At 44.8% G+C, this 22185-nt stretch overlaps 1 protein-coding gene across 2 annotated transcripts in view; it reads left to right on the top strand.

Annotated features, from left to right (window-relative positions):
- Positions 1-21123, top strand: part of KIAA0040 (KIAA0040 ortholog) — a 43692-nt gene extending 22569 nt beyond the window's left edge. Inside the window, exons 1-2 of one of the 2 annotated variants that reach the window (XM_015538285.2) lie at positions 7799-7841; positions 17643-21123. In XM_015538285.2, coding sequence (XP_015393771.1) covers positions 17776-18075 — 300 coding nt within the window. In that variant the 5' untranslated portion in view covers positions 7799-7841; positions 17643-17775 and the 3' untranslated portion in view covers positions 18076-21123. Of the gene's footprint in view, positions 1-7798; positions 7842-17642 lie in introns of those variants that run through there. The other variant, XM_015538286.2, reaches the window with a different exon arrangement.
- Positions 21124-22185: the final 1062 nt, after the last annotated feature.

The following is a 22185-nucleotide window of genomic DNA, read 5'->3' as shown; positions in this document are numbered from 1 at the left end:
GCTGGGTGGCCTACGCAGGAGAAATGTATCTGTCTCATGTTGTTCTGGAGGCAAGAAGTCTGAAATCAAGAGGTTGGCAAGGTCAGATTCTTCTGAAGGCCACAAAGGAAGGATGGGTTGCAGGCCTCTTTCCTTGGCTTGTAAATGGCCATCTTCTCTCTCTCTCTTCCCGGTGTCTTTCCTCTGTGCATGTCTGTCTCAATGTCCAAACTTCCCCTTTTTATGGAGGACACCAGTCACATTAGATTCTGGGCCCACTTCACTCCAGCCTGACCTCATCTTCACTAATTACATCTGCAACAATGCTGTGTCCGATTAAGGTCACATTCTGAGATACTCGGGGTAAGGACTTCGACGTAAAAACGTGAGGAAGGCGACACAATTCCACCCTTACCTGGGAGAACCACGGATACGGTCAGTCTCCTGCTTAGCCTGAGCATTGAAAGACATCATTCATTCACCAAACATTTATTAGCACCTATTGTGTGATAGACATTGAATGACGGTGTCAGATTACACAGATGAGTATGAATCCCTGCCATACAGGAGCTTGCAGTGAATGTGAGAGAAAAGAGACAACAAGTACCATATATATTAATATATGCATATACAGTATTATTACATATGACTTTTTGTACTTTTCTGTATTCTTATAATTTTCTCAAAAAAAAACGCAAATAATTATAATATAGTAAGATAAGAACTATGGGAGGATATTGGCCCTGTGAGAACTCAGAAGAGAAAGAAATTGCTGTGGGGAAGCTTGGGAGTAGAGAGCTGATAGTTCCAGAAGGCCCTCCCCCACAGAGGAGGCTTGAGGGACAAGGAGCTCTCCCGTGAATGGACAGAGGGAAGAAGGTGAGAAGACATTCCAGGCAGACAGAACAGCATGTGCCGAAGCATAACAATGGGAGGGAGCAGGAATGTTGGGGAGAATTCTGGAAAATGTAGTAATAAGGGCGGTGGTAGGAGATGAGCCTGGGATGATAGGAGGCGAAGGAGTTATGATTATCCTGCAAGCGATGAAGAGTCAAAGAGGGGCTAAGCAGGGGGACATGACCACTTCCAGACTTTGGAAAGATGAATTGGAGGAAGGAGAAACTGGACAAATGTGACAACAATGGGGACAAAGAAAAGGGCGTCTGAACTTTTCAGGTCCCTTTCTTTTCTTCTCCACCTTTTGTCCTCTGTACTCACTGCCAGGGCTGCCCAGCTTAATCCACACCTCACCTTGGGTGCTCACAGGCCCCTGGGCACCGGCCTCCTCCTCTACTGGGATCAGCCGAGCTCTTCCCCCTTCAGAGCCTTAACCCTGCTGTCCTGCCCCTCAGAAGGCCCTTTCCTAAGCTCTGCACACAACTGGATCCTTGCCATTCTTCAGATCTCCATTCAAAGTCACCTCCACACAGGCCAGGCCAATTATTTCCTTAAAGTACTAACAACATACTTTGCCCTTCTCCTCATGGAAAGTAAATAGCTTGACCACATCTGAGTTATTCATGACTGTATCCACAGTGCCTAGGAACATGGTGCCTAGGACTAGAATATGCTAGGAGCTCATTAAATACACTGGCAGAAGGAAAGAAAGAGGGAGGGAAGAGATGAAGGATGGTTTGGTGTGGGGGTGAGGAAGGAGGCTCGCATCCCACTCTGCCCCATGAGGTGGGATCCATGGAGAGAAAGTGAATAGACTGTATCCACATCCTTATGATGCTGCTTCTGAGTGATGCCTGTGCATATTTTAATTCTGAAATGGTTGCTTTGAAAAAGAAGGATGAGTGGAATAAGTTAGAAAGAATATCTTAGGGCACCTGGGTGGCTCAGTCAGTTAAGTGTCCAACTTTGGCTTAGGTTATGATCTCGTGGTTTGTGAGTTTGACCCCCGCTTTGGGGCTGGAGCCTGGAGCCTGCTTCAGATTCTGTGTCTCCCTCTCTCTCTACCCCTCCCCCACTTGTGCTCTGTCTCTCTTTCTCAAAAATAAATAAACATTAAAAAAAATCTCTTTACTACAGGAAAACTAGAGAAAAGATGGGGAGAGAAATGCCTCTTAAAGGAGACCTATATAGTCAAAGTCATAACTTCAGAACCGTTCCCAATTCTAAAAAGGCAGACAAAATCATTATTAGCTGAGGGGCTGAGAGATGTTTCTTTTGGCCAGCCTTTGGTTTGGGGTCGAAAAATAAGGACTCACATTTATCACCAGGCTCAGTTCTGAGAGGCTCTATCTACCTCTACTGATTCACTTAGATTTCACAACAACCTACTATTGTGAACTCCATTTGACAGATGAGAACACTGAGGCCCAGAAAGTAACCTTCCCAGTGTGGCACAGTCAGTGGGTAGCAGAGCCAGGATCTGAACACAGGGTATCTTGTCCCAGAACTAGCACTCTGAAGTGCTTGGCTAAACTCCTTTCTGGTCAAAGCTGCAAACTCTCCAGGAGAGTTGTTGACCTCACTGCATATTTGTTATAATCATTACCCCAACGCTACCTTTTTGTTGCTCGTATTAGTCAGGATAGGCTAACAGGTTTAGCCAATAATCTTCAAAATCAATGGCTTTACCCAACAAAGGTTATTTCTCACTTACTCTACTGTTCAGTGTGGTCAGTAGGGGTGTTCTGCTCGTGGTCATTCCGAAACACCTTCTCCTGTACCATCCCAGCGGCCTTGGAGTCCTCTGCTGGGTCCTTTGCACCTAGCCAGCCAGTGAACAAGCAGAGTGAACGTGGAGGATGTTGGGACAGGTTTCAGGAGCCAGGCCCACGTTCCCTCAGCCACAACTCAGTCACCTGGTCCCACGACTATTTAAGGGGGCTGAGAAGGGTAGTCTAGCCTCAGCCCAGGACGAGGATATGGTGGGCATGTTGCCAAGAGCTGCCTTAATGCTTATTCGTGAAGACTTTTGTAAGGGAGACCTTGGCAGGAGGTGATGCTGGGAGTCAGAAGACATTGATCGGGCCCTGATTCCACCAGTTGTCAGCTGTGTGACCTCCAGCAAATCACAGCCCCTTTTGGTCCCACATGCCTTACAAATAAAGTGAGGATACCCGACCAAATGACCCATATCTGGATTCTTCCAGTTCAGAATGTCTATATGATAAAGCATCATTTTATCATTTCTAATAATCATAGTGCCTTAATCATTTTTATATTGATGACCTATGTGTGCCCTTGTTCAAAATTGCACCCATAATTATAACATTGATTCTGAGGAAAAATACTATCTATTTTCTTCTAATACTTAATATCTAGTTACATACCATAAATGTATACGTTGGGGGAAGAAAAGAGCCTCCAACTTTGCATCAGAACTAGGTACTTGAAGCCATTAATTACACTGGGGAAAATACAGATATCTGTTTCATCATGCCTGGAACCACGTTTAAGTTATAAGCACAATTCTCCACTAGCAGATTATTGCTGTGATCTGACCATTTTTGTACAAAACAGTACTTAAATCTGTTAGAAGGCATCTGAGCATGCCAGGTGAGCAAGGGGAGAACCGTCAAGAAAATCTGTATCCAGAGCAGCAGAGTTAATAACTACTGACTAAGGTTCTACTCAGTGCCCTCGCTGCCAGCACACCTTGGTTTCTGAAGTGTGTGACATTATTGTAACCATAGGGCTTTTGCAAGAACTGCAGGGGCAAGGTTTGGGCAGGCAGGGTTGGAGAGGCTGGGACTTAATAAGATGTTCTAAACCTCCAGGAGAAATGGCAGGGAGTCAGGCAGAGACGGATGAGGTTCCCATATTGAAAAAAATAAAACGCGGCAGACTCGGAGACCTGACCAGGGACTAGGGGTGGGCGTGGAAAAGCAGAGCACGGCCTGGGACACTGCCTCATGCCCCTCTGCCCAAGAGTTCTCCCACCGTCCATAGGAGAACGCCCCAGTCAGCCCACCTGTCCCTCCCTCCGCCACCACCCTTGCCCTCATCCCTGCTGCCATTTTCCCTGAACAACTGTAATCTTGCCTCCCACTCTTGTCCCTGCCAGCCTGTCCCCTCTCACCTCAGCAATACTCTTCTTTGCAGAACACATATGGATTATGTCCCCTCGTTTGCTTACCCCCCATGGCTCTTGCAGCATACACCAGCCACTAACACGGCTTACAAGCCCTGTGAGTGTGGGGGCCGCCTGCCTCGTGGGCCTCATGTCACCCCACTGTCACCCCCACTCGCTGCTGCTGACCTCAGTCACACTGTCATTTCACGTCCTTTTCAGAAGAAGCAGTGGCTCCAACTGTCTGACTGAGAAAAGGCACAAAACACATATTTCCCTAGAAATACACATACTTCTAGACTTTTGGGGGACACTTTATAACTCATTAGCAACTGAACTCATGGCTTCCAATTTAGAGACACTTCACCTGCAAAGGTAGCTGAGGGTTGAAGAAACACCTATCAAGCATATTACTTGAAGATGCTTTAAATGAGTTTACTCTATGTTTCAAGACTTTATAGACACCCTGACCATGTGTTGCTCTTGTAATTGACCATGTTTTTGCTCAGATCGTGGTTGAATCCTCCCCACCCAGAGCCTGCCCCACCTCCTTGAAAGCATCATGGGCTTCTCCTCTGTCACACTTCCCGTATGCTATTTTCACACCTGTATGTGGGGTTTTCTGATGAGTGTTTGCTTCCCACACTAGGCTTTGAGCACCCGAACAGGGACCCAGTCCGCTTGTTCCCCCGGTCACCCAGGACCCAACACAGTTCTCAGCATGAAACAGGTGTTCCATACATAGTCGTTGAAGGAATCACTGAGCAGACACCTGCCCTGATTATAATTTCCTTTTCATTTCTTTCCTGTAACCCTCTCTAGACCAAATTGTTTACTCCTTCCCCTGGGCTGTCTTCATGTCCCTTTACACAGAACTTGACCACAGGACTCATCACATTATACTTCTGCTATTTTTCTCTCTCCTCTTTGCTCAACTGGAAAGCTCTCAGGGCTGGTGACATAGTGGGTGTTCAATGAATGTTTACCGCATTGAATTGTGACCTCTGGGAAAGCAGTCTTGGCCCAGATGCTCTGAATACACGAGAGCAAGAGGTAATGCCTAAAGAGGCCCCCCCCCAGCAGGCCACCGTGCTGCTGTGCACAAACATAAACCTCATCTCCACCTCCTCTCACCCATGACCCATTCCTTCATTCAACACAAGGCTCCTATGCTGATGCAACAACTTGCTTATACAACAGCCTTTAAACCTGACAATTGTCCAGAAACCGTCAGGCTATTTGTTACAAGCATAAACTCCAGGGCTCACCCTAGATCTACTGCATCAGTGTCTCCAGGATCAGGGCTCAGGAATCTGCACTTAACTAATGCCCTAGGTGACTCTTAAGCAGCCAGCCTGGCTAGCAGTCCATCCTTGGGTGAAGAGTTAAAGCAACACAGTGATATCCACAGCATGAGGTAGAAAAGTCAATGGAAGCATTTGAGGAAAGGCCAAGGAGAGGTCTTTGCTGCCAACTTTCAATTATAAGACGCCCCCCTCCCCACCCCATGCACACCCTGGAGTCAGCAGCTGAGCAGAGGAATCTTTTAAGGTTCTGAGAGAAACCTGAACCTCCCACCTCACCCTACCCCTTAAAGGAGGCAAAAAAATTGGACCATTTGGAGGTCACTGTGGAGTTGCTCTTAGGGATTTTAACTGGGTACTATCATGATCTTTATCATTAACATTTCTAGAAAGCATCTACTACCCCACAGACACTATTCTACAGCTTTACATGTATTATGTCATCTAACAATCAGGAACAAAGAGAGACTAAATGCAAAGTAGCATGCTCTGCCCCCTGCTGGGGAGCTCCAGAAGGAAAACCAGGCTCTTGGCTCTCAGGGATGGATCAGATCTCTCTGTGGAAAGACCCATCCCTGGGGGTCCACTTCCAGGGATTCCAAAGCCAGGGAGAGGGGTTGGGCCCACCGAGGGCTAGGTATTTTCCCCAGGTCTTACTTTATGAGATCAATAATCCTCTAGACACCAACAGATTCCCTCAAAGAACCCTTCTCCATCCCTCTTGACGGATGCCAGAGTCTAGAATTACAGCCGCAGACCTGCTGACCGCCATAAGCAGCAAGGTTACCTGTGAAGTTCTCTTCATCTGGATGGGGTGGGGGCCTATGGTTCTTTGATGATGAGGATTGGGTATGGAGGTAAGGGAGGGAAAAGGAAAGCTCAAGGCTAGAATTAATCCATCGCTATCTGGAGATAACTCACTATTTCATAGATTATGTTCTATAGTATTTTACAGTTTACAAAATGCATTAAATATATTGAGCTCTTTTAATCCTCACCACATCATTACGAGGGAAGCTCATTAGCTTCATTTTGTAGCTAAGGTTCGGTAACTCACCAAGGTTACACACATTGACCCAGGGCTCAAACCCAGGTCTCCTGGCTCTGGGATCATTGTTAGCCATCAACATGGACAGATCGAAGCTTCTTGGGAGAAAGAATGAATGAATGACTCTCTCTCCAGTGAGATACTATGGAGAATATAAAGATGAATAATTTTTGGTTTTAAGGAAACTGAAAGTAACTTTCCCCCCTTCTTTTTCCTCTCACCAACCCTCATAACAACAATCATCAAACAATCGTGTTTGGTTAATGCCTGTTGTTGGTTTTATAAGAATAGACGAATTATCTTTCAAACAGTGTCAGCAATACTTGAGATCCAACAAAATAATGGTGCCTCCCAGAGAGCATTTCTAAGGCCCGAAGTCTGGCTCCTTTTACAAAACATTCTGTGGAAGCTCAAACTTTTAATTCATACCACCAAGGAGATATTTGATTGTTTCCTGGAAATGCTAACAATGAGAGGCTCATAAATACTAATGAAACAGTATAGATTAGCAGAGCTCAGCAAGTAACCTGGGGGGGCCTAGAAGAGAATTCTTAGATTAAAAAATATAAAGAATACCTTTTTAATTGAATTTTCCCCAGACTTGGCTCCCAAATGTTAATGAATACTCTTTTTGGCTATATGGAGAGTAGACTCAAATAAGTACCTTCAGGAATCCAAAAGTGAATTCTCGAATTAGCTTTCGCTGGAAAAGAAATCTATTTATTCAAAGGCTATTTTAGGTGTCAGAGGATGGACGAGCTTGAGACAAAGGTTGGGAGGGGTAGGAGGGCCTGAGACATTGAGATAAACATAATTCAAATGCATGCTTCTATTTCAGCCAACTAAGCAACCTAAGTTGAAATTTGCTTATTTGTCCTTTATGACATGATCCCTCAATAATAACAACTTCCTTGGAATATACGAGGCCCCATGTTACCAGAAACCATGTCTTTAGCTTTCCTCACTGAATCCTAATACCTAACACAGTGTGGGGCATGTATTAGGTGCTCAATAAATGTTTGTTAAATGGATGAAGAGCTCTCTTAAATCATTTTCCAGCGCTTCTCAGGCCCTTATCTTTTCTTGAAGGGCATCCTACTATTATAAAGACACCAAGGGTGCCTGGGTGGCTCAGTCGGTTAAGCTTCTGACTTCTCAGGTCATGATCTCACGGTTCATGAGTTTGAGCCCCACATCAGGCTCTGTGCTGACAGCACAGAGTCTGGAGCCTGCTCTGGATTTTGTATCTCCCTCTTTCTGTCTCTGCTCCTCCCCCGCTTGTGCTCTCTCTCTCTCAGAAATAAACATTTAACAACTTTTTTAAAAAGGAGGAGGAGCCAAGATGGCAGAACAGCATGGAAGTTTTTTTTGTGTCTCACGTCCATGAAATACAGCCAGACCAACACTAAACCGTCCTGCACACCTAGAAAACGGATCTGAGGATTAACACAACAATCTGCACAACCTGAACCACAGAACTCAGCAGGTATGTGGTGCGGAAAGGTGAACTGGGGGAAGCTGCGGAGGGCAGGGGGCCACTGTTGTGTGCGGAGAGAGGATGGAGACGGGGGCGGGGGGATACAGGCAAAGCATCCCCCCCCCCCAAAAGCAGCTGGAGAGAAAGTGGAAAAGTGGAAACAGCCACAGGGACTGAACTAAAAAGGCAAAAAGGAGAAAGGAGAGAGGAGAGGGTTTAAATTCCATTAAGACTGTAACAGAGGGAGCGCAGAGGCTGAAATGCCACAGCTCCATACCTGGCGGTGCTCGGGTGGGAAGGGCGAATCCCCAGGAGCAGAGTGGAGTCCGGGGGTCTTCGGGCCACACGGGGAGAGGCGGTTCCCCTGCTGGGAGGACACCTGGTAGAGTCTGTGTGGGTCCCCAAAGGCAAGGCGCCAGTGGACCCGGGAGAACAACCACATTTGCTGGTGCTGGAACAATGTCATTAAGGGTGAAGCCTGGTGCCAGACGCGTGTTGTGATTTTCCATAATCCCCGAAACGCTGCTGCTACACTATCTCGCGAACTTTCTCTGGGGTGGGCTGGCACCCAGCCTCAGTCTCTGGGTGTCGGCAGTAGCACGGTCCCGCGAACGTTCCCGGGTGCGGCCAGCACCCAGACGTGGCTCAGTGAGACCCTCCCGCAGACGGGCAGAACGGATCAAAGTCACAGTCCCTCAGAAATAACGGGTTGGGAAAAACAGCCGCATCTGAGACAAAACCCAGGAGGGAGGTGCTGTTTGGTCACGGACAGTGTAAAAGCAGGGAGTAGACAGAAGCCGAAGACAAAGGACGGGTGCGCGATTGCCGATCGGGGAGAGCAGGATTCCGACACGAGACCGGGTAGCTGGGTTACTCCATTGTTACCATTCCTGCGCATGCTCATACGCACCTACAAGGGCCACAACAACCCACCCCAGGAAGCTAAGCAGCGCCATCGAGTGGAGAACGGAGCCGTTACCCTAAGCCCCGCCCAACTGGGCCAACCTCGCTCTTCAGGAATACGGCTCTCCACCTACTTATTTTATGGACTAGAGGCGCTTCATAGTTTGACTTCTAGGGGAAAACGAAGTAATTTGAGTCTTATTTCAGTCTGTTCGCTGGTCCATCTATTCAGTTTTCTTTCTTTTTCTTTTTTCTCTTTTTCATTTCTTCTTTTTCTTTAATACAGAAAAAGAAAAAATTCATTTTTATTTTCAATTTTTATTAAAAATATTTTTCTTTAATTTTTTTCTACTTATTGTTTACTCTTGTGTAAATTTTTCATTTCTATTTTACTTCTATCATTTCATTTTAGTCTACTTCAGTGTATTCATTTTTTCAAATTTTCTAACGATTTCCTTTTTTTTCTTTTCTTTCCCCTTTTTTTTCTAATCTATCAAGCCACTTTCAACACCGAGAGCAAAACACACCTAGGATCTAGCATCATTTATTTGATTTTTTTTTTGCGTTTGAGTTTTTTTTCCTTTTTTGTTTTAATATTTTTTTATTTTAATTTTTTTACCTCATTAATTCCTTTTCTCACTTCAAAATGACGAAGTGAAGGAATTCACCACAAAAGAAAGAGCAGGAAGAAACGACAGTCAGGGACTTAACCAACACAGATACAAGCAAGATGTCTGAACCAGAATTTAGAATCACGATAATAAGAATACTAGCTGGAGTCGAAAATAGATTAGAATCCCTTTCTGTGGAGATAAAAGAAGTAAAAACTAGTCAGGATGAAACAAAAAAGGCTATAACTGAGCTGCAATCTCGAATAGATGCCACGGTGGCAAGGATGGATGATGCAGAAGAGAATCAGCAATATAGAGGACAAACTTATGGAGAATAATGAAACAGAAAAAAAGGGGAGATTAAGGCAAAAGAGCATGATTTAAGAATTAGAGAAATGAGGGGCACCTGGGTGTCTCAGTCGGTTAAGCGTCCGACTTCAGCTCAGGTCATGATCTCGCGGTCCGTGAGTTCGAGCCCACGTTGGGCTCTGTGCTGACCGCTCAGAGCCTGGAGCCTGTTTCAGATTCTGTGTCTCCCTCTCTCTCTGACCCTCCCCCGTTCATGCTCTGTCTCTCTCTGTCTCAAAAATAAATAAATGTTAAAAAAAAAATTAAAGAATTAGAGAAATAAGTGACTCACTAAAAAGGAACAACATCAGAATCATAGGGGTCCCAGAAGATGAAGAGAGAGAAATAGGGGTAGAAGGGTTATGTGAGCAAATCATAACAGAAAACTTTCCTAACCTGGGGAAAGACAAACACATCAAAATCCAAGGAGCACAGAGGACTCCCATTAGATTCAACAAAAACTGACCATCAACAAGGCATATCAGAGTCAAATTCACAAAATACTCAGGCAAGGAAAGAATCATGAAAGCAGCAAGGGGAAAAAAGCCCTTAACCTACAAGAGAAGACAGATCAGGTTTGCAGCAGACCTATCCACAGAAACTTGGCAAGCCAGAAAGGAGTGGCAGGATATATTTATTCAATGTGCTGAATCAGAAAAATATGCAGCCAAGACTTCTTTATCCAGCAAGGCTGTCATTCAAAATAGAAGGAGAGATTAAAAGTTTCCCAGCCAAACAAAAGTTAAAGGAGTCAAGTCTGTGACCACTAAACCAGCCCTACAACAAATTTTAAGGGGACTCTCTGAGGGGAGAAAAGATTAAATAAATAAATAAATAAATATAACGACAAAAGCAACAAAGATTAGAAAGGACCAGAGAACACCACCCAAAACTCCAACTCTACAAACAACATAATGGCAATAAATTCATATCTTTCAGTACTCACTCTAAACGTCAATGGACTAAATGCTCCAATCAAAAGGCATAGGGTAACAGAAAGGATAAGAAAATAAGATCCATCTATATGCTGTTTACAAAAGACCCACTTTAGACCTAAAGACACCTTCAGATTGAAAGTAAGGGGATGGAGAACCATCTATCATGCTAATGGTCAACAAAAGAAAGCCAGAGTAGCCATACTTATATCAGACCATCTAGACTTTAAAGTAAAGACTGTATCAAGAAATGAAGAAGGGCACTATATCATAATTAAGGGGTCTGTCCACCAAGAATACATGACAATGGTAAACATTTATGTGCCAAATGTGAAAGCACCCAAGTATACAAATCAATTAATCACAAACATAAAGAAACTCGTTGACAGTAATACCATAATAGTAGGGGACTTCAACACCCCACTCACAGCAATGGACAGATCATCTAATCAAAAGATCAACAAGGAAAGAATGGCTTTGAGTGACACACTGGACCAGATGGACTTAACAGATATCTTCAGAACATTTCATCCTAAAGCAGCAGAATATACATTCTTCTCCAGTGCACATGGAACATTCTCCAGAATAGACCACATACCGGGACACAAATCAACCCTCAGAAAGTACAAAAAGATTGAGATCATACCGTGTATATTTTCAGACCACAACGCTATGAAACTCAAAATCAACCACAAGAAAAAATTTGGAAAGGTAACAAATACTTAGAGACTAAAGAACATCCCACTAAAGAATGAATAGGCTAACCAAGGAGTTAAAGAGGAAATTAAAAAGTTCATGGAAGCCAATGAAAATGATAACACCACAACCCAAAACCTCTGGGATGCAGCAAAGGCAGTCATAAGAGGAAGGTATATAGCAATCCAGGCCTTCCTAAAGAAGGAAGAAAGATCTCAGATATACAACCCAACCTTACGCCTTAAAGAGCTGAAAAAAGAACAGCAAATAAAACCAAAAACCAGCAGAAGACAGGAAATAACAAAGATTAGAGCAGAAATTAATGCTATCAAAACCAAAAAACAAACAAACAAACAAACAAAAACCAGTAGAACACATCAATGAAACCAGAAGCTGGTTCTTTGAAAGAATTAACAAAATTGATGAACCACTAGCCAGTTTGATCAAAAAGAAAAAAGAAAGGACACAAATAAATAAAATCAAGAGTGAAAGAGGAGAGATCACAACCAACACAGCAGAAATAAAAACAATAATAAGAGAATATTATGAGCAATTATATACCAATAAAATGGGCAATCTGGAAGAAATGGACAAATTCCTAGAAACATATATACTACCAAAACTGAAACAGGAAAAAATAGAAAATTTGAACAGACCCATAACCAGTAAAGAAATTGAATTAGTAATCAAAAATCTCCCAAAAAACAAGAGTCCAGGGCCAGTTGGCTTTCCAGGGGAATTCTTCCAAACATTTAAGGAAGAGTTAACACCTATTCTCTTGAAGCTGTTCCAAAAAATAGAAATGGAAGGAAAACTTCCAAAGCCTTTCTATGAAGCCACTATTACCTTGATTCCAAAACCAGACAGAGACCCCACGAAAAAGGAGAACTACAGATCAATTTCCCTGATGAACACGGATGCAAAAATCCTCAACAAGATATTAGTGAACTGAATCCAACAATACATTAAAAAAATTATTCACCACGATCAAGTGGGATTTATACCTGGGATGCAGGGCTGGTTCAATATCTGCAAAATAATCAATGTGATTCATCACATCAATAAAAGAAAGGACAAGAACCATATGATCTCTTGATAGATGCATAGAAAGCATTTGACAAAATACAGCATCCTTTCTTGATAAAAACCTTCAAGAAAGTAGGGACAGAAAGATCATACCTCAAGATCATAAAAGCCATATATGAAAGACCCAATGCTAATATCATCCTCAATGGAGAAAAACAGAGCTTTCCCCCTAAGGTCAGGAACAAGACAGGGAAGTCCACTCTCACCACTGTCATTCAATATAATATTGGAAGTCTTAGCCTCTGCAATCAGACAACACAAAGAAATAAAAGGCATCCAAATCAGCTAGGAGGAGGTCAAACGTTCACTCTTCACAGATGACATGATACTCTATATAAAAACCTAAAATATTCCACCAAAAAACTGCTAGAACAGATTCATTAATTCAGCAAAGTCGCAGGATATAAAATCAATACATAGAAATCAGTTGCATTCCTATACACCAACAATGAAGCAACAGAAAGAGAAATCAAGGAATCGATCCCATTTACAATTGCACCAAAAACCATAAAATACCTAGGAATCAATCTAACCAAAGAGGTGAAAAATATATACACTGAAAACTATAGAAAGCTAATGAAAGAAATTGAAGAAGACACACAAAAAATGGAAAAAGATTCTATGCTCCTGGATAGGAAGAACAAATATTGTTAAAATGTCAATACTACCCAAAGCAATCTACATATTCAGTGTAATCCCTATCAAAACAACACCAGCATTCTTCACAGAGCTAGAACAAATAATCCTAAAATTTGTATGGAACCAGAAAAGACCTCGAATAGCCAAAGCGATCTTGAAAAAGAAAACCAAAGCAGGAGGCATCACAATCCCAGACTTCAAGCTACGCTACAAAGCAGTAATCATCAAGACAGTATGGTACTGTCACAAAACAGACACTCAGATCAATGAAACAGAATAGAGAACCCAGAAATGGACCCACAGATGTATGGCCAACTAATCTTTCACAAAGTAGGAAAGAATATCCAAAGGAATAAAGACAATCTCTTCAGCAGGTGTTGCTGGGAAAACTGGACAGCGACATGCAGAAAAACTAACCTTGACCACTTTCTTACATCATACACAAAAATAAACTCAAAGTGGATGAAAGACCTAAATGTAAGACAGGAAGCCATCAAAATCCTCGAGGAGAAAGCAGGCAAAACCTCCTTGATCTTGGCCGCAGCAACTACTTACTCAACGTGTCTCCAGAGGCAAAGGAAACAAAAGCAAAAATGAACTACTGGGACCTCATCAAAAGGTCCCTGCACAGTGAAGGAAATAATCAGCAAAACTAAAAGGCAACCAACAGAATGGGAGAAGCTATTTGCAAACGACATATCAGATAAAGGGTTAGTATCTAAAATCTATAAAGACCTTATCAAACTCAACACCCAAAAAACAAATAATCCAGTGAAGTAATGGGAAAAAGACATGAATAGACACTTCTCCAAAGAAGACATCCAGATGGCCAACCGACACATGAAAAAATGCTCCACATCACTCATCATCAGGGAAATACAAATCAAAACCACAATGAGATACCACCTCACCCCTGTCAGAATGGTTAAAATTAACAACTCAGGAAACAACAGATGTTGGCAAGGATGCGGAGAAAGAGGATCTCTTTTGCATTGCTGGTGGGAATGCAAGCTGGTGCAGCCACCCTGGAAAACAGTTTGGAGTTTCCTCAAAAAATTAAAAATAGAACTACCCTACTACCCAGCAATTGCACTACTAGGCATTTACCCAAGGGATACAGGTGTGCTGTTTTGAAGGGACATGTGCACCCCAATGTTTATAGCAGCACTATCAACAATAGCCAAAGTATGGAAAGAGCCCAAATGTCCATTGATGGATGAATGGATAAAGAAGATTTGGTGTATATATACAATGGAGTATTCCTCGGCAATCAAAAAGAATGAAATTTTGCCATTTGCAACTATGCAGATGGAACTAGAAGGTATTATGCTAAGAGAAATTAGTCAGAGAAAGACAAATATCATATGACTTCACTCCTATGAGGACTTTAAGACACAACAGATGAACATAAGGGAAGGGAAGCAAAAATGATATAAAAACAGGGAGGGGGACAAAACATAAGAGACTCTTAAATATGGAGAACAAACAGAGGGTTACTGAAGGGGTTGTGGGAGGGGGGTATGGGCTAAATGGGTAAAGGGCACTAAGGAATCTACTCCTAAAATCATTGTTGCACTATATGCTAACTAATCTGGATGTAAATTTTAAAAAAAAATTTTTTTAATAAAAATAAATAAAGACCCCAAATAAATACACACCCTATGGAGGCCCTCTCTACCTTGGCCACAATCTACAGTCCTCCCCTCTCCCACCCTGAACCCCAGGCTCACCAGAAGACAGCCTGTTCTCCTGCCATATTCTAGAAGTTTCTCTGCCTAGAATCTTTGAACATCCTTTTACCCATGTTTCCCTGTCAAGGTCCTGCTCATCTTTCAAGGTCCTCCTCAGGTGGCTCTACCTTCATGAAAACTGCCCTAATATTCTCCAAGGGCTCAAAGCCCTTCCTCTCTTTCCCTAGATGAACCCAAAAGTGGGCTCCTAATGCATTTACGTTCCCTGCAGGGACCAGCATGACATCTGACACAGAGTAGTTTGTCAGCAAATGTGGTGGTGGTATCTAATGTGAGTCCTAGAAATACGGTATGAGGAGCATTTGGTCCCAGGAATATATATGTGTGGATCAAATTAGTGAAAAGCCCCCAAAGTCTTCCCTCAAGAGAGCATGGAAATCCCTCCAGATAGGCCAAAAAAAAAAAATATGGGGCCAAACAAGGGCTGAAGTAAAAGCAAAGGTGACCACAAAGTAAGAAGGGAAATCCAGAGACCCAAGTGTGTGAGAAGGAGCAAGTCAGTGGATTGGCCTTGATGGCAGGGGGCGGGGAAGATACCCAAGGGTGCTTTTTCTCGACAAAGAGCCTGTGGGCTTGATGGCGTGTGAGCATATCCACGGCACGTGATGTTCCAGGGCTTCTGAAGGGCTCACACAGAGCCTCTGGCAAAGGGGTGTGACTTCTCAGAATGTTTCTCTTTGTTGCGAGTTGAGTTTATGTTCAGGCAGTCATATGCTTTCTATAAACCTCCCCTTGAGCAGGACTGGATTTTTATTGTATGTATCTTCATGCATTTGTGAAGTATCTAACAGTGGGAAATAAATCACTGTGCAGTCTTCTTCCACAACAGATTGGGATAAACGTTTTTAAGTCAATCTGGGGAATAGCCAAGTATTGTAAGATTCTATAAATCCTGGGCTACTTGCCAAAACGGGTTAATTCTGCACAAAGGAATAGGAGGCTCAGAGCGACACCTATGAAGGGCTCGCAACGTGGGGATCTGGAGTCAAACGCCCCAGAATCAGTCAGGTCAGCTCTGCCACTCACTCACTGTGTGACCTCTGCCTCTGTCTCTCCAGCTGTAAAGATGAGGAAAATACCTGTACCTACTTCCTAAGGTTGTAATGAAACAAAATGGGTCAATAGGTGTAGAGTGCCCAGGATGGTGACCGGCATATCAGGGCCATTATATAGCATTACTTCACTTTCAAGGACCAAGCGGTACAGCAGTAGGCACCCGTTTATACAACTGCATAAAGTGTGTAGATAACGTCCTCAGGGCATGAGCCCAAATGCCAGCAGGCTAGGACTGAGTTCGGGTGGAGTTTGAGTGAACACACAGGTATGTGCGGAACTTACAGAGTGCTATCCAAGGAATTAGACTTCTGTGGACAACCCCTGAGTATAACACACTCCCCAGGAGGGGCCACACATTTATGTCCCAGTGACAGAATGAAACCTGGACTTCATAATGATTGTGAACCTGGGTCCCCAGCAGTTTTCTCCATAAACATCCTGTTCTCTCTTTAAAAACATAACTCATGTGAAAGTGGTTAGAAAAGTATCAAGTAAAACACAAATATAAAGTAACATCATCCTGGTTTTTCTGATTGCCCAGCAGCCTTGGAAGAGAAACTGACCCATTATCCCCAACTCTGGGTGTTTGTGGCACCTCTGTGTGGCCTTAGGCATGTCCCTTCCCCACTCTGGGCCTCAGAGTCTTAATCTTTCAGTGAGAGCATTGGTTGCAATGATCTCTAAGTTCTCCAGCTGAAAATCAACGGGTCTTTGATCTTCGGGTCCCAGACAATGTCTTGTACCAGAAGGCCTCTTGAATTGCCTTGAACCATGTTACCCTCCAAGTCTTGTTTACACATAGGAACCTGTAGATTCCAGAACTGAAGGAGCTTGTAAGACCTTACACTTGAGAGCTGAGGCTTAAGATACACGTGGAGAGGTGGAGAGGGTACCGGTGGAAGAAGGGCCACTCTGTATAAACAACCGGAACAGTCCCGGCTATAGTTGAGCTGAGGGTGGAAGTATGGACCCCCATCCCAGTTTTTAAACACCATTGCTGAGCAGCCTGCGGGACTCCTTTTCCAATGCCAAGAACAGGCACAGGCAGGGCAGGAGTCTTGGGAATATTCAGCTGGGGGACAGGAAGCAGAGATGAGAGCGATGAGGGAGACGAGGAGAGAAACAGAGGGAACCAGCACATGGTCCCCCACCGCAAAGCTCGGTGAGTCCTCTTTGGGCACAGGAGCGGGATGTGAAGAGGGAGGAGACGGAGCTGGAAAGAGAGCGTGAAGGGACAGTAAAGAAGTCAGGGCTGAGGCAGGACAAGGACTGCTGACCTCATAGCCTGGGGAAGGTCCAGGCCCCTGTGACAGGCGGCAAGACTCAGATATTCCGTCCTGTGCTTAAGCTTCAGTATGTGTGGAAAATGGCACGTGTGTTCACAGAAAGTGAGACACAGCTGTCCTGTGAGGAGTATGGGTTCAACGCCCATCAGATGAGCTGCAGGGAGAAAAGATGGAGAACCGCTCCTACAGAGGCGCCAACCCCTACCCGGAACGCTGAATCCGCACGTTGATTCACGTATCCACCAAATGCTGAGCACCCGCGATGAGCCAGGTCTGATACACTATCAATTCTTATCCCCAATAGAGCGTGTACAAGAATAGTGAGTACTTACTTAAATGTGTGCATTTATTTTGTTTACTGGGTTTCAATACAATTTCAGCGAACTCTGGAAATCTTCAATTCCGTCCCTTTTCCTAAGCCTCAAAAATACGTCGTTGTTAAAAATTGTAGACCGTTACCATTGCGTTTCTCTTGAATTGTCTGTTTTGCTCTCTTCAGCTGGTAACAGGTGCATGCCCAAGCCCAGGGCTCGAAGAGGAATAAATTGCAAGTGGACAAGGCTGTCTCAGCTTGAGCCCAGGACTTTCTAGTGAGCTACGAGTTTCCTGTGGCCCCAGCCTAGCCCGGCGCCATGGAGAAGATCAGCTCTTTCTTCAGCATCATTTGGGACACCATCTTGACCAAACACCAACAGGGCCTCTTTAACACCATCTGCCTGGGCATCCTGCTGGGGCTGCCACTACTAGTGGTCATGACATTCATCTTCATCTGTTGCCACTGCTGCTGGAGCCGGCCAGGCAAGAGTGGCCCACAGCCGGAGCGAAACAAAGGGAAGAAGAAAAAGAAGAAGAGGAAGGCCGAGGAAGACCTCTGGATCTCTGCTCAGCCCAAGCTTCTCCAGATGGAAAAGAGGCCATCACTGCCTGTCTAGTTAGGCAGGGAGCAGAGGCGTCCTTCCTCGGGGACTAAGCCACCTTCCAACTACACACGGGCTAGAGAGCAGCAAGGCCCAAAGTGATGCACTCGTGTCCACAGAGGAACTAACCAAGGGACGAACCTCAGGCTGAGCGTCCCCGTGGAGGACACCCCAGAAAGAATATGGACAGTTCTTGGGCACTGTCTTGGCAGCTATGTGTCCGATAACAATGCTCTTTACCACAGACTCAGGCATCCTTTCCACCTGCATCCCGCAAGCTCCATCCGCAAAAGTACAAGGAACGTTTGTCCATACATCTTGACACGTCTCCCAAATGCACACACATGCCCACCATGCACACAATAGTGCCCACACGCACACACATATACACACGCGTGTGAATTCAGGCAACAGGTACCTGGGCAAATATATTCTGTTCATCAAATGGTCATTGACGACCTACTTTGTACAAGTACATCATCTTCTCTCCCAAAAATTTCTCATAGGAAGGCCTGGCCGGATTCGGGCACACGTGCACAATTACATACCCAGATAAGGTACCTGTCCACTGTCTACTCCATACGCCACTCAGGCTAGAGATATGTGTTTTCCTATTCCTATCCCCACACAACCTTTTACTGGAAATCCTCGTATTTGGGCACTCCAGCAATATACAACTGTATCAGGTTGTGCATCGATACAGACAAGCCAAGTTCCTGTGTTTCTCACATGGGAGAAAAAGTTTCAAGTGAGGTGGATCAAAATCCATTGAAAGCTGTATCTTGCAACTCATGACAAGGTCCCCATCACCATGGATCAGTATCGAATGCTGTCTAAGACCTCTTTTTGAGACGCTACCCTCAGAACCACTCAGCAAGGTGCCCTTCTCCAAGCACAAACTAACAGCTCTTGGTGGTGACTTCTAGAATGTTCTGGAAACCAAGGATACTCCATTCACTTCCGTGAACTGCAGTTGTGAGCCTGTGCAATGTTTTACAGACGGGAAGGAGATGCTACATCTGACAGACACCTGACCTAGGGATTTCCTATGTAACCAAAGCTTCTCAGCAGGGAAGGAATTGAGGCAATATCCGGTACAGTCTCACGGAAGGCACACTGGAAACAATTTCATAAGGTTGTAATGGATGTGTGGCATGTTGCAGATGGGATACAGAAGTTACAGAGTTTAAATGAAAGAGCGAAGCTATATAGAGGTTTATTAATATTTATCTTGAAGCTCAGGCAAGTGCCTTGCACATAGTAGGTACTCAGAACTGTCTGTGGATGCTGTTGGATACGTGATGATGTTGAGGGTCAACGTGTAATACCTCGCCAATCCCCCCGAGTGACCTTCTGTTCTGAGCCCACTAATTGCTCCAACGGATGGAAGTCGGGTATTGAGTGCCTCACAGGCATGCGCAGAACCGACTGTGCGCCCCGAGATCCACGATTGAGTTGTGCGCCCCGAGATCCACGACTGAGTTGAGGCGAGTGTCTCCCCACCAGGCTGAGGTTGGGAGGCCGAGTTAATCCACATATGTGAGGAGATGGTTGGTATTTTGATTGTATTGTGACTGTATGACAAAGATGTATAATTCCCAAATTGGAAGCGGGTTGTGCTCTGAAAGGTCACTTGCAAATCTGCTGGGTAGCTCTCTTGAAATATTTTCCCACAGAAGCTGTTCTAGGAGGCAGTAAAATTGCAATTTAATTAACAATGTAGCTAAACTATGATATCTATAGTAGCAAGAAGCTAAATTCTGCAGGATTGTGTTCATGGCAAAATGTCCTCCGTTTGCTCTCTTGGGCTGCCTGGTACTCACCTGCCCTCCAGGTATTCTCCAGGCCTGTGGGGGCAGGCGTCTCACAGCGACTGCTGCATCCGTCTTCTAACCGGCGACCCTGTGAGGCAGAATTCAGGACTTCCCGTGTTTTAAAACCAGTCGCATCCACCTTCTCACACCAGGTGGCCCCAAATGCCCTGGCTGCTCAGACCCCCTAGTCATAAGCCCCTTCTAGCAGAGAAAGAAACACTCTCTGGCTGGCTGTCCCCTTGTACACGGACGGCTCGTCATGGAGTAGCTGGCTGTCCCCTTCCCATCACAGGACGATTGCTCATCGCCCCACACCAAATGCACATGCCTCCCCACGCCCTTCCTGCACCCCTAAGACGGATGACCTTGGGGAGACACGGAGCTGACGGCTGAGGCTGGGTGTCAGATGTGATCTAGGAGAAAGGATCGCTCGGATCCGGGACCACACAAGTAACATGGTTGCCATGGCAACTGGCTGCTAGCTTGAATTAAGACGGCAGTCAGTCAGTTGTCATTGCCGGGACGAGGCGTCTGTCTCCAGGTGCAGCACCCCACTGTCCCCTAATCAAATGGATTTGAACTACCGCCAGGCGCGAAACACCCAGAAGCTCTCTTCTCACTTGTTTCCATAGCCCAGGACTGAGGAGACCCAGATGCTGAACGAGGCTTATGTTTTCCCCACCCCCGCCGCCTCCCTAATAGCCTTCACCAGGGTCCCCCCAACACCATCCAGGGTGCCATAGGCCCCCAAACTTCTGTTGAGTAAGTGGGTCCATGAAAGGAGCCCCGTGAAGTCACTAGAGTCACTCCCTGTTCCTCCCATCATCCTTATCTTCCTCTCCCATGTTTCCTTCTCATCTCATTCCTGCTTCTCCCGGCACCCCCAACCCAGGTCCACCCCTTATTCCTCTTCACTTTTACTCCTTCTCCCCAACCAACACAGGCTTGGGGAGGAGTCCCCGGGCCGAGATCTGAACAACTCCAGCCAAACTCATCCACCGTCATCAGAGAAGGCCTCCTCCCCGCTGCTCAATGTATTCTGGTGGCTTTTTTATTTCTTGGGTGGGGGGGAAGTGGGGAATGTAGAGAAAGGGCAGTCACCTTCTCAAGAAGAGTATAAATGGTCCAAGCGGTATAGTGTTTGTCAGAACTTTTTTTCTAGAAAATTCAAACACATGCAAAAGAAAAATTTATTTAAATAAAATATTTGGAAGACAGCAGCGCCTGGCCTCCTTACCTGCTGGCATCAGTTACTTTCTTCACAGTAAATATTTCCCTCTCCCAGACATCACTCAGAAATGACAGAGGCATGGACTCCCGCTAGGACACAAATGGCCCGGCTGTCCCTGGACACTGTCTTCCCCCTGACAGAGTCATAGGTCAAAGGACCAGGACCAGGCTCTCACATCACTGCCTCCAGAGAGGACACCTCAGAGACTAGACACCCTCGGAGGTGCTGGCTGCAGGAAAAACACTGACGCTCCTTGGCAACTCTTAGAGAGCGTTCCCTTCGATGAGGTCAGTCAATGTCTTCTTAAAGGAAAAGGGAAAATAGCAAAAACTAAGTAGAAATAGACCTCTAAGTTAAATCTAGTATTGGGAAGGGGAGAGATCAGAAGTCTCTATAGTAGCTGCTGGGGGGATAGATACATACATAGTTAGGTACATTCATTGTTAAATACGTAGGTACCTACACACACACACACACACACACACACATACATACGTGTATATACACACGTTGTTAGATACATACATGGATACATAGATATGTATTTACATTATTAGATACATAGATGGATAGCCAGATAGGAAGACACACACACACACACACACACGTATGTCTGTATAGTATGTATGTATAAAACGCATATCTTCTTTTCAAGTGGACAACGGCTTTGCATTGGTTGTGAAATGGAATGATTCAGATGCTCCAGAGTCCTCCCTTGATGCTCAGCTGACTGTTCAGCAGAAGCCCTGTAGAACAGGGCTGTCCGACAGAGTAGATAAGATGGAAATGTCTCTATCTAACATGGTACCATTAGCCACATGTAGCTATTTAAATTAATTAAAATTCAATAAAATTAAAGGTGCAGTAGCTGAGTCACACCAGCCATAGTTCAAGTGCTCAGTAGCTACACGTGGCTAGCAGCTACCATCCTGCAGAGCACAGATCTAGAGGCTCATGGGGGAAGTGGTCAAACAGGCTGCTAAAACACCGTATTGACTCCATTTCAGCTAGGGCTTAGGAAGACAGGCCTATGGCACACGCTCCCCCTTCGTCTTGTTTCCCCCAAGGTAGGCTGACATT

This window comes from Panthera tigris, chromosome F3, assembly GCF_018350195.1.
Source record: "Panthera tigris isolate Pti1 chromosome F3, P.tigris_Pti1_mat1.1, whole genome shotgun sequence".
Lineage (NCBI taxonomy): Eukaryota > Metazoa > Chordata > Mammalia > Carnivora > Felidae > Panthera > Panthera tigris.
Note: the sequence above shows the minus strand (reverse complement) of the source record. Positions and strands in the feature narration are given on the sequence as shown.